Below are 16583 nucleotides of genomic sequence, written 5' to 3'. Positions count from 1 at the left end.
CTTTTTCATTCTAATGCCCGCCTATCCTATTAGGGGTAAGCTAGCCCACACTGTGTAAGAGTCTGTATGTATGTACGAGAGACTGTGAGACATTAGTTTATACAGCGATGTTTCAGCAGTGTTTTTTGTGCATTTTCTTTCATTGCTGTTAAAGACAGGCCTCACAGAGTGTGGCAGAAAATGCACTGGGTTGTACATATTACTGTACGATAGGACTTCACCGCTAACACATACATCCTCCCTCTGCCCTTGCTGTCATAGGCAAACCACTTTTCGGTCGATGAGTGAGTGAATGGAAGCTACAGTTGAGTGAATAAGTGATTTCTCAACCTGACTCAATGCCTTTGAACTGTTCTCAGTGGCTTATACACACGTCTTCTGATGCACTTGGACACATCAGTGATGTAGCCTGGGGCCACATCAGAATAGAAAATCAGACAGTTGACTACTTGATGAGGCACTGAGGTGAGTGGACCTGTTACTGTTGCTTAAAGAAAATGTCTATGTTCTAACTTTGTCAGCTGGCTAATGGGCAACATCTGGCAAAAGTCAAATCTCTCAGCCTATTTATCCTCAATTTCAGACATTTAACACAGAAAGGTTGGCACTTATTGTGTTTTTAAAGACCTGCATTATTCATTATGTACCTCATCTGAGAGGTGAAATACAATGGTCATAACCTGACAGATTGTGACATGGTATCAGTTAAGTTACTTGGCAGATATAAAACTGTTCATTCAAACTACTGTAAAATGTATTCTATATGAATTGGAGTTGCATATTCCCTGTGCCATGGGATAATATCAGATTGGGGTGCTGTTCTTTTTCTACACATTTATGTAGCTACTCTTTAAAAAAAATTTATAAAACAAAAAAAAGTGGGTCCACAAAACAAGTTTTTACAGAGTTTGCTTTCCTTCACAGTGGAACAATTTGTCTACAGACTTAAATGCTTCTAGTGTCATTTGTCTGATGATGCACGGTTGAGGATGTGCTCCCAAACTGAATAAAAGCCAAGTTAATATATAACTTTTACTACGAGGCTTCACCTCACTGTATAGATGAGATTGCCATTTCCATGTTGCCATTTACTTCGATGTGAAAAGTTTACTGATCTGTTTTTTCTTTATTACTGATCAACAGCTATAAATCTGGTTATTATTTCAGGCCTTAATAGATATTTTTTTGGTCATATGTAAAAGCAACAACTATTTATAACCCTACACAGGGCCTCATTGAAAGATGTTATATGTAAAAAATTTTGTGACGTCTTAAAAATGTGAAATGTATTCATTTTATTTATAAATGCCTTTATTCTGTTGTACATTGTTAATAATACATACCTTCATAAAATGTGCTGTTTTGGCTTGTCTTTCTGGACAAAAACATACAGTATCTTTCATGTGACTTAGACATTATTGGTTTCTTGGTCTGTATTAGGACACAAGTACTTACAAAACAAATAATTTCAAAAGGTATTTACTGTTATCATGTGACAGTTACACATACTTAATCACACATGACAACTAAAGCACTTCTATGTCAAACTCCCTTTTCCTCAAAGAGGACCGTTGTGCAAGCCAAGGCAAGTAGAAATACAAACATATTAATCATATCATTTTTAACATTTACACAAAATATTCCAAAATATCCTAACATAGCTTTGTAATCAATGAAGCTCTTTTGTTCTCTCTCACACTCTCACACACATGTATTTGTCCTAACTGCTCAACACAAATAAGTGCACATGGACACTAAATCTCTGTATATGTAGACGTCTGACGCATGCAGATTGGCACAAATGTTAAAAAAAAGTTATTGATATGGAAACAGACAAAATCAGCTCAAACATTGGTGTTCTGGTCACAAGTTCAGTGCTTCAGCCACCTTTCTCTCCTCAGGAATACCATTTACCTAAAATAAATGAGAAAGAATATGTAAAAATGTATCACCAAGAATTGGGATAAAAGTGCTGTTAATTCCACTTCAGTTCAGGAGATGAGCTGAAATTACTCATAGTATTTACAAGAGGCTCTTCATTGAAGACAGCAATTTTCTGAAGTGAAGTGAAATTCCCCGTCGCAGTATGGAAACAGCTATTGCCATGTACAATATCAAAATATGAAAAATATAATCTTCATATTAACTCCAAAAGCAGACCACACCTACCTCCAACCTTCGAAATGTTGACATAACATAATTATCTCCTTTGTTAGCAGTGAACAGAAGAGAGCAGCAGGTTAGTGCTGAAACCCACATGCAGTTGAACAGCATGCACACAGGAGGGCGCTCTAACACACTCGAAACAGATAAAGTAGTCCCTCTGGCTCGCTAGCAAAATAAAGGTCTCATGTCTGATTCCTTGGTGGGCTCTATCAAAAATGCAAAACCATAACTGAAGCAAAAAAAATATAGAGGTGACTGAACTATCATTATGTGCAACTCAAAGCTTGTAGCGCCGTCTTTATTTTAGTTTTCAGCACAGGAACTGTTTCACGTGCATGCACATACACACACACACACACACACAGACAGAGTAAAGCAGATTAATAGTCTATAATACAAAGGCTTGAGGCAGCACTAACCTGATGGCCGTTGCTGTGGTATCGTAATCTGATTTTGCAGGTTCCTGAAATCGTAGGCGATAATATTATGGTAAACAGCCTATAGGTCACATTCAAGAACCTCTGGCATCATGTGAAAGTATATTGCACTTATATTAACAAATTTTTTCTGAGTTTCAAGCCCATTACTAAAAATCATGGGACAGCTTGAACCCCCTAAGCCCCGGGTCTTACTTCGAAAGGCTTGACTTATTTGCTAGTAAAGCAGTAAACATGGAGTAGCCGGAAGGCGCTGAAAACAAGATTAAACAATAATGGTATTGTTGCGACTTACATTTCCCCATAACAACGCCTATAAGCCATACATGTGTGCGCCTGCTAATGAGCATGGCTGTATGTATGTGTTTATATCCAGCCCTAAATCAAGAATGCACACCATGCACGTGTGAATTTATCTGCTTATCCGTCATGTTGGGCTGGGCGATATGGTTGAAATCAATATCATGATAATCATAAGGATTTTTCTCGATATCAATATATATCACGATATGGTTCATGTATGCAAAATCACGTTAAATAATCAAATTAATGTTCATTTCATTGAACCGAATGGTAATGTTAGGTGTGATGTCAAACAAAACAGAAATATTCAAATAATATTCCTACCATACCTCATTTTATGAGAGTTTTTAAGTGCTTTGCTTGTCATCATCAGTTTAGACAGCAGAAATGTGTGTCACGATATTAAAATATCTTCATATCATCACGATATGATTCCACTGAAAGACGATAAACGATAATATTGAATTATCGCCCAGCCCTACCATCATGTGTGTATTCCTCCACCCCAGCCCAGTAAGCCCTCCACTCACGTCTGTGTCTGCATGAGGGGCATGCTGGTGGTCTCGTAGTTGTCGGGGTGGATGGGCGGCACCACCTCTCCGCTGACCGGGTTGAAGACGGGCAGGGTGGAGAGCGGCCAGGAGATCTCCCGGTTCTTGGACATGCTCCTCAGCTCCTTGGTGGACTTCTGGATGGAGCTATGGTGAACCAGCTGGATGCTGGGGAAGGGAGAGGGAGTGGAGTTAAATGTAATGGGTTTTTGTCCTTGTTGCGGTCGGCGTACTTTTTACCAAAGCTTGTGGGTTTGAGAAATGAAACACCTTGATTTATCACATCCTACGTGCAATACTGGATTTTATTGAAACACATCTTAAGTATTTAACTATGCAACTGACTTGTATCCGCTGGAGTATATATACTTTTCTCATGCTATGCATAAACAACAGAGTTGTAACACCAACAACGTGCACCAATCGCTGTGATTTCTTAGTGTGTCTGGTTTATAGTCTAAGATAGGTTCTCCAGTCAATGAGGCAATACTAGATATTCCTAGATTGGTCATTCAGATGTGTAAGCAGTTTGATGCTGCTGACATTAACTACCTACAGCTGGTCATCAAAATTTTTGAGCAGCCCATTGGATGAATGGATGTCAACACACAGATGAGAATATGAATGGATATGAAAATGCCATTAATGACAACGTAGAACAAAATAGCAAAACAAACAGAGGGGGGGTAAAAACAGACCCGAAAATAAGAGTTATCAAAACAAAAAGAAAAACACAGGAGAGGTAAAACACTTACTCTGGTGTTTGCATGTTTCTTTTTTCCCTAGAAACAAAACAAAATGGATGAATTAAATACTAATATTAATAGTTAAAAGAGACATCCACACAGAAGCGAATGGATTGTTGGGTAAAGGACTGGGTGGAGATGGAGGAGGGTGTGGCACACTGAGTGGGTGGGTGGGTGGGTGTGTGTGTGGGTGGGGGGGCACGTCTCTCCCAGCCTGTAAATAATGGGGAATGTTGAAGGGATTGGGGTGTGATATCATGGATGATTGATCATCAATGTCATGGCTATGCTTAAAACCATCGAGATGTACATGAAAATTAAAAAAAAAAAACCTGTGACAGAACTTTATGGATAATGTAGAGCACATGGACCATACAATTGGATGGTAATGACAAGCTGCATTTCCAATCCAGAAGACTATCGCTCTTATCTAAATATCATGACCCTACTGCTAATTGTGGCCCTGCACCTCCTTTCTATATCTGTTTTAAATGTCCTACACTTAGTTCTATCCAAGCTTTACCCTTCAGCTCCTCCACTCTATTGGAGGAAACTTTATTAACACTCTGTACTACACGCTTTCTTCAAATGTTGGGTGTTTTTTTTGTGCAATATTTGTAAGAGAAAAAAAAAAGACCGAGCACACTTACACCCCTTCCCGTCGGCAGCACATGGAGTAGCCGAGGATGAAGAAGAGAACTAGCGCCACGGCGGAGGGAACGGCCAGTGTGACGAGGAAGTCGGCAAAGTAGTCCCGGCCCTTCAGAGACTCGGAGGGGGGGTTGTACTCCCCGAACTCAGGCAGGACGCCGGTGCCTGGGTCAGGACGGTTGCTGTGGATCATGACGACTTTGGTGATATCAACCTAAGGAAAGAAATAAGTAAAAGTGTATTCAACATATCAATCCACATCCACCAGTGACTTAACACTGCAGACATTGATTGATAGCGCAGCTTGTATAAACTCTCTGGATAAACACAACGCAGAAACAAAAAGCTGCGTTAGAGATGTGATTTATTATTTGTTTATTAGGCAAAAGCCAGGACTGTGTACTGTTCCCCTCTTGATTCTTCTGAGAAGTGACATTTCATAAACAGCTCAGCTTGGCTCAGCACTGCAATTTTCAATTTCAATTTCCAAATGTGTAATAGAGGATCCTCACCAGAGAAATCTTACACCAGTCGATGTGGAACTGCGCTCTGAACTTCTTGTCACAGCTGATGACGGGCTCCATCTCCTGACTGCAGCGCAGCTGGTTATGAGGGCTTTCCACCTCCCGCAGGCACGAGGAGAAGGGGACGTCAGCACCCACCATCACATACACTCTAGGGACGGGAGGAGAGAGCGTTCAGCAGTTAGGATGCAGGGAGGATGTTGATAAAACACCGTACCAACAAGGGAACAGAGACGCTCCCTTACTCATTGTCACCTTTCCAGTCCGAATCCCCCTTTGAACATAGAGGAATCCCTGTTTGAGCGTTACATTGGGCCCCGTTTTACATATTTATGCTGAGGCTCGTAACAGTCGAAGCATTCATCCCACACTGAGTCCTCTTCTGGACCCCTTCATCTTCCAAAGCGCCAGCATGAATCTTTTATGAACAACTTATGGCAGTTCATGTGGGCTATTCCCCCCTGAACAAGACAAACTGCCAGTGTCTGTCAGCGATGACGGCCAAGCGAACTCATGTAATACACAGCGAACTGGGGATCCCCAAAGCCCCAATTAGATGAAACCTCAGTGTGGTGCGAGTGAACTGAGAATATATGGGATTTGTTTCAAGACAGGTGATGAGGTCACTCATGGAGACAAATCGTAAGGGGTGTATAGCATTAAATCTCATGCTTGTTTACTACCGTGCACTGGCTCATTTATAATGGGGTTATGCAGAAGCAGTATAATGCACATTGTTAATGCATTTAAAATATGCATTAATCATGTAGTTGTAGTCTTAATGCTACTCAGAGGCAGATTACTTCTATCTCAATATTTAGCAAGTTTATGTTACCATGGCTCCTGCACTGAATTTTGTTTTTTGAAATACATAACTTGTTTAGAGCATATTGAGACACAACAGAAACCATGAACAGACTGAAAAGTGATTGAAAGTGACAGTGTGAGTAGAGCTAAATCAGGCTCCCTCAAACAGTGGAAAAATATTAGACTTAGCTAGGTCTGCTGTAACTCAAGCTTGGATCCAGTTTCCCACAGGCCCGAAAAGCACCCCAAGTATTTAGCACTGTTCTAATGGGATCCAGGTCTGGTACACCCTCTAAAATCCTCACCCCTCCTTGAGGTTGTTGATGGGCAGGGGCACACGCCCGCCGCGGTCCAGCGCCGAGGTGATGTTGATGGCATTGAGGCGCTCAGGCTGCCATACGTTCTTCACCGCCCCCAGGAAGTCCCCCAGCACCTCGCTGGCCAGCATCTCCTCCACGTTCATGTTCTTGATGTAAAACTCTGCCTGGTAGGGCAGGGGGAACTCTGAGTACAGGGATGAAGGGGGGAGATGGGGGAGGAGGGGAGAGGGTGAGGGGAGAGAGGGAGAGGAGGGTATGGTGAGATTTGAATGAGGAAAAAGAAGAGTGAGAGTTAGAAGAGATGGGGAAAAGTGAGAGATGTGAATGCTGAGCAATAGAGAGGGTGAAGAGGTAGACCATTTGGATCCATAAACGTAGGAAATGAATGATCATGCAGAGGCATTCTGCTGACTCAGGCATCATTACTACTGTATTATTGCTGCGTAGTTGACACCAATATGTAATCACAGCGTATTTGCTCGATAGTACAGTCTGCCCAGCAGACGCCGGTGTGTCTGCTCCACTCTGTTACGACTTGGCCTCCTCTCTCCGAGGCCAGATGGCTGATGACATCACGCCATAGGGAGAGTGATGTCACGCCAGCGCCGGGAACATCTGCCGGGCTTTCACCCGACACGATCCATATTGTACCGCATGTACCGTGACTGGTCAACAAGCCAGTGAACAAACATACAGATGCACAGAGGACGACAGATGTTAGGTGTAGTCCTAAAAATGAGAAGGGATGGCTGTTTGCTGTAGAAATACCAACCCAAGGGTATACTGTTCCCATACAGGACTGTGGCGTTTACAGAAGCCACCATATATCATACTGACTTATCATGGCCTACCTGAAGTGATAGGTTGTGAAGGATTAGTGCCTGATTGTATGTCAAATAAGACGTGTTTTTTTTAGCTCATCCAAAAACTGACAAGAACCAATTTAGACTGATTTGACACCCAATGTGTGTCTTCACCAAAACTAGAAATATTATGATAAATTGGCTAGGTGCCAACTGATTATTTTAATATGAGATTGGTGACTGGCCTATTTGTAATCGGCCTATTCTAGATATTGATTTTGAAAAGAAGAAAATGTGCATCTTTTGCATTAAAATGTTAGCAACCACAGTGTGTTGCTTTGTATTCCATCTGCTACTAGTGCACATCACATTTACTATCATCTATCAATATTTATGTACATACATACTAAGTCAAAGAAAAAGAAAGAAGAAAGAAACAAAGAAAGAAAAAAAAGAAACATACTGGTATTTATTGGTTATCCTGTTGGGATCCATATCAACAGATTTCTTTTTTATTTAAAAAATTAATGATTGGTACTGTTTGAAAAAAAACATCCTATTAATTCCAGGTTGCGGCAACATGATTCATTTCCTCTTTAGGAAGGTCCATTATCCTGTTCGACATTGGACGCGTCCTGAAGATTTAATCGGGGAAGTAGCACATTCTGATCTCCGTTCGCTCTAAGCTCTCTTCCTGGCGCCTCTTACCTTCGGTGGACATGATGTTTATGACCAAGTTGTGCCGCGCCGTCTCGAAAGTGCGTCTGTTATAGGCGGTAATCTGCAACACACAGGGGTGAAAGTTTAAGCTCAGATCAGTGCAGCTTATATGCCAGTGGCTCTCTGGACAAGGCTGAGCTAGATACGCCACATAGGCCCCGTATCCAACTGGGACACCGTATATAGTGGCACATGCCTGCTGCAGGGGACGTTAAGCCTTTTGGGAAAAAAATAATTCTACAGTAGCTTAAGGGGGACAAAGACGGCGGAAAAAACATAATGGAATTTAAGTCTGGAGACTCAGAGCTTAACACTGTACCATACCACTATGACTGAAGGAGGAAAAATCAGCTGAGCTCAGTGCTTCTCGCCTGACAAGCCCATGACATCGTAAAATCAATGTCAAATGTGTTACTATTATCTTTACATGCACGCCCTGCCAAAGAGTACAAAGTAAGGGATATTGGTTTTCATTTAAATGATTGACAATGACAGATACTGCTTCATAAGGCTTTCGTTTTGGTCAATACTTGAAAGCAGCATTTTCCTTTCCTTCCTTGACATATTAACCGAAAGTGCAGACACTCTTATCTCCATTCTCTTTGGAGCCTACATTCTGGTTTGGGACGGGTCCAAACCAAACACCCACCTCTATGATGGTGGGCTTGCCAACATGCTCTGCAGTGGGGGAGCCATAGAGCACCCCGTCGCTGTGAGGAGTCCTCTGGATGTAGCGCAGCCAGCCCGGCCTGTCAGGGTATCCCATCAGGTTGGTGTTGAAAGTGATGGGGTCGTTGCTGGCATCACCTGCAGGAAGAGCGGTATTTATGAGGGGGTGCCCCAAGCATCTGTTTTGGGTCAGCATCAATTCAGTAATGCACATTTAGACCCATTAGCTGAATTGTGGACTTGTTGCCAACAGCGGCTAAGCATTTTCTACTTGTGAAATATGATAAACTGACATAGCATTAAGTTGGAAGGCATTTATTTGACATTGAATGCACAAACAACTGCCTGAAGAAATAATTTAGTGCCATTTAGGCAATCAAATATTTCAACGCAAGTAAGTCATCTTTAGCGATCGCTATTATAAAGTGCTGACAATGGGATGTGATGATGCTGTACCTGACTTTGGGTAGGGAGGGAACTCTCCTTTGAAGTACTCTCTCTCCAGAACATGGACGAACAGCACACCTGCAGATGGGTAGACGTTACGGTCCGCATGCGACCTCGACAGGATGGTGACCACTGGAGCACAGAGAAAGGACACACAGGTAATTACCTCCTGATCGCAGAATGTTTCCTTGTGTGTGTGTGTGTGTGTGTGTGTGTGTGTGTGTGTGTGTGTGTGTGTGTGTGTTATTCTTCATCATTAATGCCCTGCCAGCACCACTGATTGGAAAAGGAGAGAAAAACGTTTCTAGAGGTGAAACCAAATATAGCTAACGTTCTGGTTATTGGTACCAGCTAACCTATTTAAAACTTTGAGAATCAATAGTGCTCACAATGACAGATTTGTCTACTTATCTTGCCTGACTACAAGTCTACAGCTTTCGTGTAAAGGTAACTGCATAGCTTCCCACTGCTGAGCGCGGAAACAGCCAGGCGTGAAGGCGAAAACTCAATTTCCCACTTATTAGCTTCTAGAAAGACTATGATTTACTGCAGAGAGCTGTTAACCCACAACAGTGAATGTGTTATCACCAGGGGCAGCAGCATTGAGAGGCGTTCAGGCTCTTAGTAAACCACGTACCAGAAGCCACCACTTGGCTCGCTGAGGTCTTTCATCTCCCCCTCCAACTCTCTGTCTCCATTATGCTCTGTTTAGTCCCACTCCGTTCCAAACACAAACACACACTTAGTCTTTATTCGCGTGGGGCATCGCTTTGGCAAATGGCAGCCCCTTAACAAAAGTTTACACAGCGTAAGACCGGAGGTGATTTGTGACATAACTCTCCCTTGCCCATCTCTCTCCCTCTTTCTCTTTTTCTGTCTCTCTTTCACTCTTTCTCCTCCCTCGCTCCCTTGTCTTCTTTCAAGCTGTCAACGGTTTCGCACAGCATTTTTCTTTTCTCGCTTTTTTTCCCCTTCTCTCTCCTTCGGTGGGTGGGCGCTCAATTTTTAATCACCATGGGAGACTGAGTGTACTAGGAAGGAGGGCGGGGGGGGGGGGGGGGGGGTTGGAGAGAGAGAGAGAGAGAGAGAGAATGAGGAAGGGAGGGAGAGGGAGGGAGAGAGGGAGGGAGAGAGGGAAAGGTGGAGATCTGTGCTATGAAGTGTCAGAAAGAGGGGGAGAGAAAGAGAGCTCAGACTGTTCTAGCCTGCAGACACGCAGCTCCAGCTGCATTAAGCAGCTAGCAGAAGGGCCTGGGAAAGCTGTGGGTGTGCGGGTGCCTCCCTACTGGCAAAATGTCATCGTTGGTTTTCACCGTTTTCCCTCCAGCTCCATCACTGCTTTCTTCTCCTCCTCCTCCTCATCATCGTCAGCATCACCCCCACCATCATTATCATCATCATCATCATAATATCATGTGAAGCGGGTTACTACTACATTGAACAGAAACTGTCTTCAGTGGAGACTTTCTACTGAGCAGTGGAACAGACCAGGATTTATGTTTTAATCAGCGTCCAGAAAAGAGGAAGTCACCATGTGATCTTTGGTTGTTAGGAGTTATCTATTACCAGGGCAAAGGGGTTAAAGAAGATTAGGCAATATGGTAAGCTATAGATTATTAAGGAAGGCCACACACTATCCTGCAGGCTCTACATCTACAAGGCCAAATTGCCTAAAATCCCAAATGCCCTCGAAATGCACTGATGGGTTGTTGAAAGTGGAAGATTATAAAACGGTCCCAGATGTATGCTAAACTGGGCTACATCTGTGGCCACTAAACACAAAACACTGGCCATATGTCCTTTGTCCCCAAGGGCTTGGTCACAGCTAGATACAATCAATACCATTTAGTGGCCAATAGATGTGGTGTTACTTATACCATACTGAGGTTATATCCACCACATCACCTTTCATGGAAACACTGTTGGGACCAGAGGAGTGTGACTAATCCATGGGATAGCTGTTTGTGCTGCTACTACTGCACCCATGACATCAGGATCTAGGTTATTCAGAGTCCAACAATAAAACCTCATTCAGTTTCGCCACGTTGGTGACGCCTTCAATGATGAGTTCAGTTGATCCGCAAATCCCACTCTGAATGCACACGCTCGGATTCTATTACCCGACCCGTTGGGCCTCATCAATTCTTCAGCACACAAAGGACTCCGGTCATACACTCCTGGTCAAGGTCAAGTATTGGCTGTTCTGTTCTACTCACAGACCCCCTTGATGTGGCGTTAGCAATTATGGCACGTCCACAGATGAGACAGGCAGGACAAGCTGGCGAGCCCAGATGGCCTGGTCTCCCCCAGTGGTCTGAGGAATAAGCAATGACCTATGGGAGTTGAAATGTGTTTTAGCCTGCACCCTGCTCTCAACACTTAAAGGAGCTATCAAGCCTGCACCTATCTTGTCTAAAGCCTGTACAGATCAACAAACACTCAGGCAAAACACAGGCTACTGGTAACCTTAAATGTCTTGTTGGACTGAGTTTTACCCTCATCTTACGGTCCAACCCTTCACTTCCATTTAGAGTCAAGCCAAGGTAAGTAAAGATCACTGGCTAAGCTACAGTGAGGCTCTGCTAATAGCATCAGATCTGCTTAGTTGTGGCTGCTTGAATTACTGCCAGGCCTTCTCGAGATGATGGACTGCAGGGCTCCTATCTAATACATCACCCATTAAAGGTTAATGCTAAACTGTTCACTGCAGACTAACCTGTATGTAGCTGCAGTGCGAATGTGCAGACGTACACAAGTGCATGCTCAACAACACACCGACACACGCAGTAAGCTACACTGTCCAAAACACTGATGCATGTGCTCACATACACACTAGTACTCGCGCATTCTCTATTTTTGCACATACTTGTACCAATACCTTTTTTAATAAAATACACACACACATGGACACACCTGGGTCTGTATTGTGGCAGTAGATAACTATCAGGCCTGACAGGTGGTGGGAATGGCTAACCAGCTTTTATGCTTTTATGGGCTGACCTTGGACTGGCTGCAGTCTCAAGAGTGATGCCTTAGTTAATAAAGCCATTGGCTACATAGAGAGACTAAGCCGCCCTTGTCCCTTCAATGGATAGCTAGCTGAGGTAGAGACAAGGGAGGGATGTTCTTTAGTTCTGTTGAATCAGCTATGTGCATGTCGTTCAGGTCAGGAGGAATGCATGTGCTTCTTTGGTTTTCAGCAGGAGAGCATAGACAACAAGGAATACTACTGTTTGGACCGGGGATTTTGTATTCTACCCTTGAGCTGGAGGCTCGTCATTTGAAACGCAGACCTGGAAGTGAAAGTACTTGGTGTCACAACAGGCAGAAGGCAATGGCTGAAGACAGAGGGGGGACAGCAAACAGCCAGTGCAACTTTTTAGCATTCTAACTTTCTCTCTAAAGGTAAGTCAAACCACTGATTTGCCTCAAACAGTTGTCGAGAAGTACTGTCTTGCACACACTGTTAAAATCAATGGCGTAAGGTATTGTATCATGTTTAAATAGAAGACAAGGGCCTGTGTCTCATAGTTAATGATTTAGGATACATTCTAATAGCAATTAGGGGTTAGACTAGACTAAAATTCAATAAGCTTGTGTTACAGCAAAAATAAGTGGGCCAAGGCTGTGGGATAGCAGGCCACTGAAAACAAACGATGCCAGTATTAATGGGGAACCAGTTGAGCGTGTCACTGTGTTATGACAGGGGGAGGGGACAGAGGGTCAACACATGATGTGCACCGCTGCACAAACCCACTCACCATCTCTGTACAAGGCTGTTCTCTGCTTCAAGCCCATGGAACGCTCCATATGGCCATTTCTCTCATGTAAATCCATGCGTTTGGCATCATAGGCATGCACAATGTAAACTACTGGATCAATGAATAAAAACATAAGTGGAACAATTGTGGCTTTAAAGGGAATATTCTAAGAAACATGAGCCTACTTGAAAGGTAAAATCTTAATCCTGGCAACTATATATATTTTGCCTGCCTGAATACAATGGTGGGCCAAGTAACATGGCAAAAATAGGATGAATGTTGTAACTATGCATGCTACAGTGTAATGTTATCTTTGCATGTATCCTCATTGTAAGTATGAATGATTGCTTGAACGTATGGTAGGCTAACGTTAGCTGGGTAACTAAGTATTCATAACACACCTGGCCTATACTGTATATAGCGTTACATTACTAATGTCATTAGGCCTGCGCCTTGAGAAAAGGCTATTTTCGCCAAAGCAAAGCTGGACGATAAACAGGAAAACAAAACAACAATCCAATGGGCTGTTGTTCCACGTAGGAGATGTGAGTAACTGCATAATGTACAATTTGAGGTTGAATGTTTCAGCTACTCCACCCGAATAACGGTATAGCTGGCTACTGTTAGCCATTTTTTCCATGCCTCCCCAACCACTTGGAAAAAATGAGCTGAGCAGCAAAACAGTAGCAGGCTAGCTAGCTAACTAGCATGCCCACAGGAAGATACTGCATCAAAGGCAAACGCATCAACATTTCGTGATATTTCCAAGGTTAATCGATACGTACCCGTAGCCAGCCATACCGCAACAGCTGCAGCGTACATGTTGCACGTGATTCCCGTCAATCTGACATGAAAAAGGCTGTTTTTCTAATCGGCACTGGTTTGACAGCCATAACCAGCATCCCTGTCCAGCATTCCTTCCTCCGCCTCCTTCCTTCACTGGCAGCAGCTCGACTCCTCATTGGCTGAACATCTGGCTGGAAATAGATGGTTGTCACATAAAATGTATAAGAGCATGATCTGAATCAGAATAAGAGCGCCACGCCTTCGACAACTGTTTCTGTGTGATGTTATTCGGGTTTAACAAGGCAACAGAATCTTGATTTTGTCGCAGCTCTGTCAGGCTGGCAGTCTTCCTGCATATCAAACACAAGGAGTGGTTGGCTGAGTGTCTGTCTGCCTCTCTACCTACCTGCCTGTCTACTGTGATCCAGGACAGCATGCACATATTGTAGGTTTTATTATTTCATTGTCATTTACATATAAATAATACATTTTTCATGCACAGGAAAAAAAAAACATCCTTTCAGCTACCATCTCGGCCAAAATGATGCAAAGAACATAAATAGCCTATTTCATTGCTTTTTCATTGCTTGTGTGACTTCTTTATCATGCCCCCATGTAACCCCTGCAGCCTTTGGATCTGGACTTGTAAAAATAGACAGACACGCAGCCAGACCTCCTCCAAACACACAGCCCCCCCCACACACACACAGCCTACATACATGCACACACACGTGCACACAAACCGGGCTTGACCTCATAAGCCCAGCTGTACAGAGGGCAGTGAGAAGTCTAAGAAGTCTGCTAAAATCTGTCCAGGCCCCCTGCGGAGACAGTCCTAGCAGACAGATGGTCATGTTCTGGCCCCTTTGCTCCTAGGGCAAGTCAGCCCTGCTAAGGGGCCACAGAGGCCCTTATTTCACCCCTCCTGCTCCCTTGATGTTAAATACTCCTAAACGCAGATCGGCCCAGCCTCTCGTACAAAACTGAGCACTTTGATCCTGCAGAAAAGCGGCGTAATTGACTGCCCACATAGCGACAGTGGACAATGGCTCTTGTTTGATAAGTGCATGTTTGAAACTGGATTCATGGCTTCCTATCTGGTGATAAACAACATGATGCCATCCGTCCTCTGTGCTCTGCAGTGCGTGGCAGTTCTGTTCTCGCACCCTCCCTTTTATCCCCTTAAGATTATTTTTAGGTTGCTTAGCAACATCTTCAGATGGCTGGTGTTGGGGCTGGGTATAGAGTGAGTGTATCACAACAGCCACTTTAGGCCTACGCATGCACGGAGATGCAGAGTAAGGAAGCTTGGTGTACCCCAGTATTTGGAGCAGCAAGGGGCCTGGGTAACTGCAAAAGCTACTTGGATCAATACTGGTTTGGTTGTGTCTCAATGCCAATATCTGTTTCAGTGCCTTTTGCATTATAAAAGTTCCAATTTACTCTGCAATTGTCTTGAATTTGTTTCTTTTGAGTATTGAGGCAAGATGCTAAATTCTCACTCTCTCATATTTTTCTGGCAGAGGTGGCGGTTTCCCAGCAGTGGGGGCTGTTGCTGAATGAATGTAAGGGACAAACTGTAACTCCTGTATTACAGGGGCTAGACCGCACTCTCTGGCAGGGAACCCAAGCCTAACACTATCTGACTCATTGTAAATTCAGGATAGACACACAACCCCTCCAGACCACTGGGGTAGTAGTAAATAAGAAAGGTAATAAGTAATAGGGGTAAAAACAACAGTGCTGTATGTCTGCTCATCTTAAGAACATGGATGCAAACCACCTCTGTTTCAAGTGCATGGTTGCACAATAGTGTATATGGGGTATATTGATAGATTATACAATACACATCTATACATATGGGATTTATTTGAGAAGAAAGCAAATCAAACAAATTCATAACTCAAGTCATAAAAAGGCCTTCAGTTTTATGCAGCACAAGCACATGTTCAAAAATCTGCTGATTAACATTTTCTACACAGAGAAGCCTTTGATTGCCGATCCACAAGAAATGGTTTTATTTAATATTGGGCATTACATGTTGTTTTTGTCAAACTTGCCATTTTAAACTTTATTTATAATCAAATTTTTTGCTTACCAAGTAGAAACATAGCAACAATAGCACAGATTATATAACATAAATAAATGTAGATCAATTATATAACACATTTGTTGAAATGGTCATATTCATGAAACATGTTGGGATGTTGACAAAGCTCCCTTTCTACTGCTTTATCACATGAAGTCAGTCCCATGCTTTAGGCGGTGTCTGTTGACTCCTCTGTGACCTAGCCAGCCAGAATTTTTATACTCTCTGATCTTCCTTATAATAAGAGTGTTTAAAAATTAATGCCCACAGATTAATTGCAGATGAGACTGCAAACTTTAGAAACCATTCTGTGAATATGAATTTAGTCATGTTTTAGGTCTAGAATGAGGTACAGTGAAGTCCTTGGCACCTGTTTTTATTGATAGCTGTGTGTGTGTGTGTGTGTGTGTGTCCCCTGAGAATATCCTTATATAGCGACTTGTAGTGTGACTGCGGTATTCAATAGTAGGTTTATACAGTATTATACTTAATAGTGACTTTATTGTACAGTACCTAATGATATTTTATATCTCCTATATGATATTGTATATAGTTTGTAGTTTTGCTGTGATATTTGTATAGTGTCCTTCTAAAACTTATCATAATGGCCAATAGTACAATAAAGGCCACTCATCTTAATGACATTAACAACTGTCTATTTAGCTTTTCCAAACATTTGCATACCAAGAAGCCCAAAAAGACACACAGTAAACCACAGACCTCCATTTGATAAGAGTCTGTCCTAAGGTACCCTTCATCTGAGGAGATGTTTGTCCTTAGATCCAAAGGCAAATTACATTACC

The 16583-nt window shown here is 42.9% G+C and overlaps 1 protein-coding gene across 2 annotated transcripts; it reads right to left on the bottom strand.

Moving 5' to 3' along the window:
• Positions 1–1297: 1297 nt before the first annotated feature.
• On the bottom strand, positions 1298–13827 carry sgce (sarcoglycan, epsilon). Of its 2 annotated transcripts, XM_071537229.1 has the most exons (13): positions 13691–13827; positions 12906–13016; positions 9154–9276; positions 8678–8835; positions 8017–8089; positions 6491–6689; positions 5367–5529; positions 4854–5068; positions 4213–4239; positions 3437–3625; positions 2586–2629; positions 2170–2207; positions 1864–1914 (listed from the first exon to the last, which is right to left on the bottom strand). In XM_071537229.1, exons 1-13 carry the CDS (start codon positions 13725–13727, stop codon positions 1864–1866), a joined length of 1428 nt encoding a protein of 475 aa, XP_071393330.1. In that variant the 5' UTR covers positions 13728–13827. The 2 variants fall into 2 exon arrangements, with proteins under 2 accessions (XP_071394018.1, XP_071393330.1); XM_071537917.1 differs by lacking the exons at positions 2170–2207; positions 12906–13016 and having other exon boundaries at positions 1298–1914.
• Between the last annotated feature and the right edge of the window lie 2756 nt (positions 13828–16583).

The sequence above is a fragment of the Centroberyx affinis genome, unplaced genomic scaffold (genome assembly GCF_046629955.1).
Source record: "Centroberyx affinis isolate AG114_WGS23_722 - 3 ecotype Tasmania unplaced genomic scaffold, CSIRO-AGI_Caff_v1 ptg000003l_1, whole genome shotgun sequence".
Classification (NCBI taxonomy): domain Eukaryota; kingdom Metazoa; phylum Chordata; class Actinopteri; order Beryciformes; family Berycidae; genus Centroberyx; species Centroberyx affinis.
This window is presented reverse-complemented; position numbering and strand designations above follow the sequence as displayed.

Bases quoted from the DNA above. Each gene is read 5' to 3' on its own strand.
- sgce (XM_071537229.1), bottom strand. From the start codon at position 13,727: ATGTACGCTGCAGCTGTTGCGGTATGGCTGGCTACGG. The intron at 5,069-5,366 runs GTGAGGATCCTC...TTCTTTCCTTAG, and splicing joins ACTGGTGTAAGATTTCTCTG to GTTGATATCACCAAAGTCGT. The intron at 1,915-2,169 runs GTAGGTGTGGTC...CATTTATTTTAG, and splicing joins CAACATTTCGAAGGTTGGAG to GTAAATGGTATTCCTGAGGA.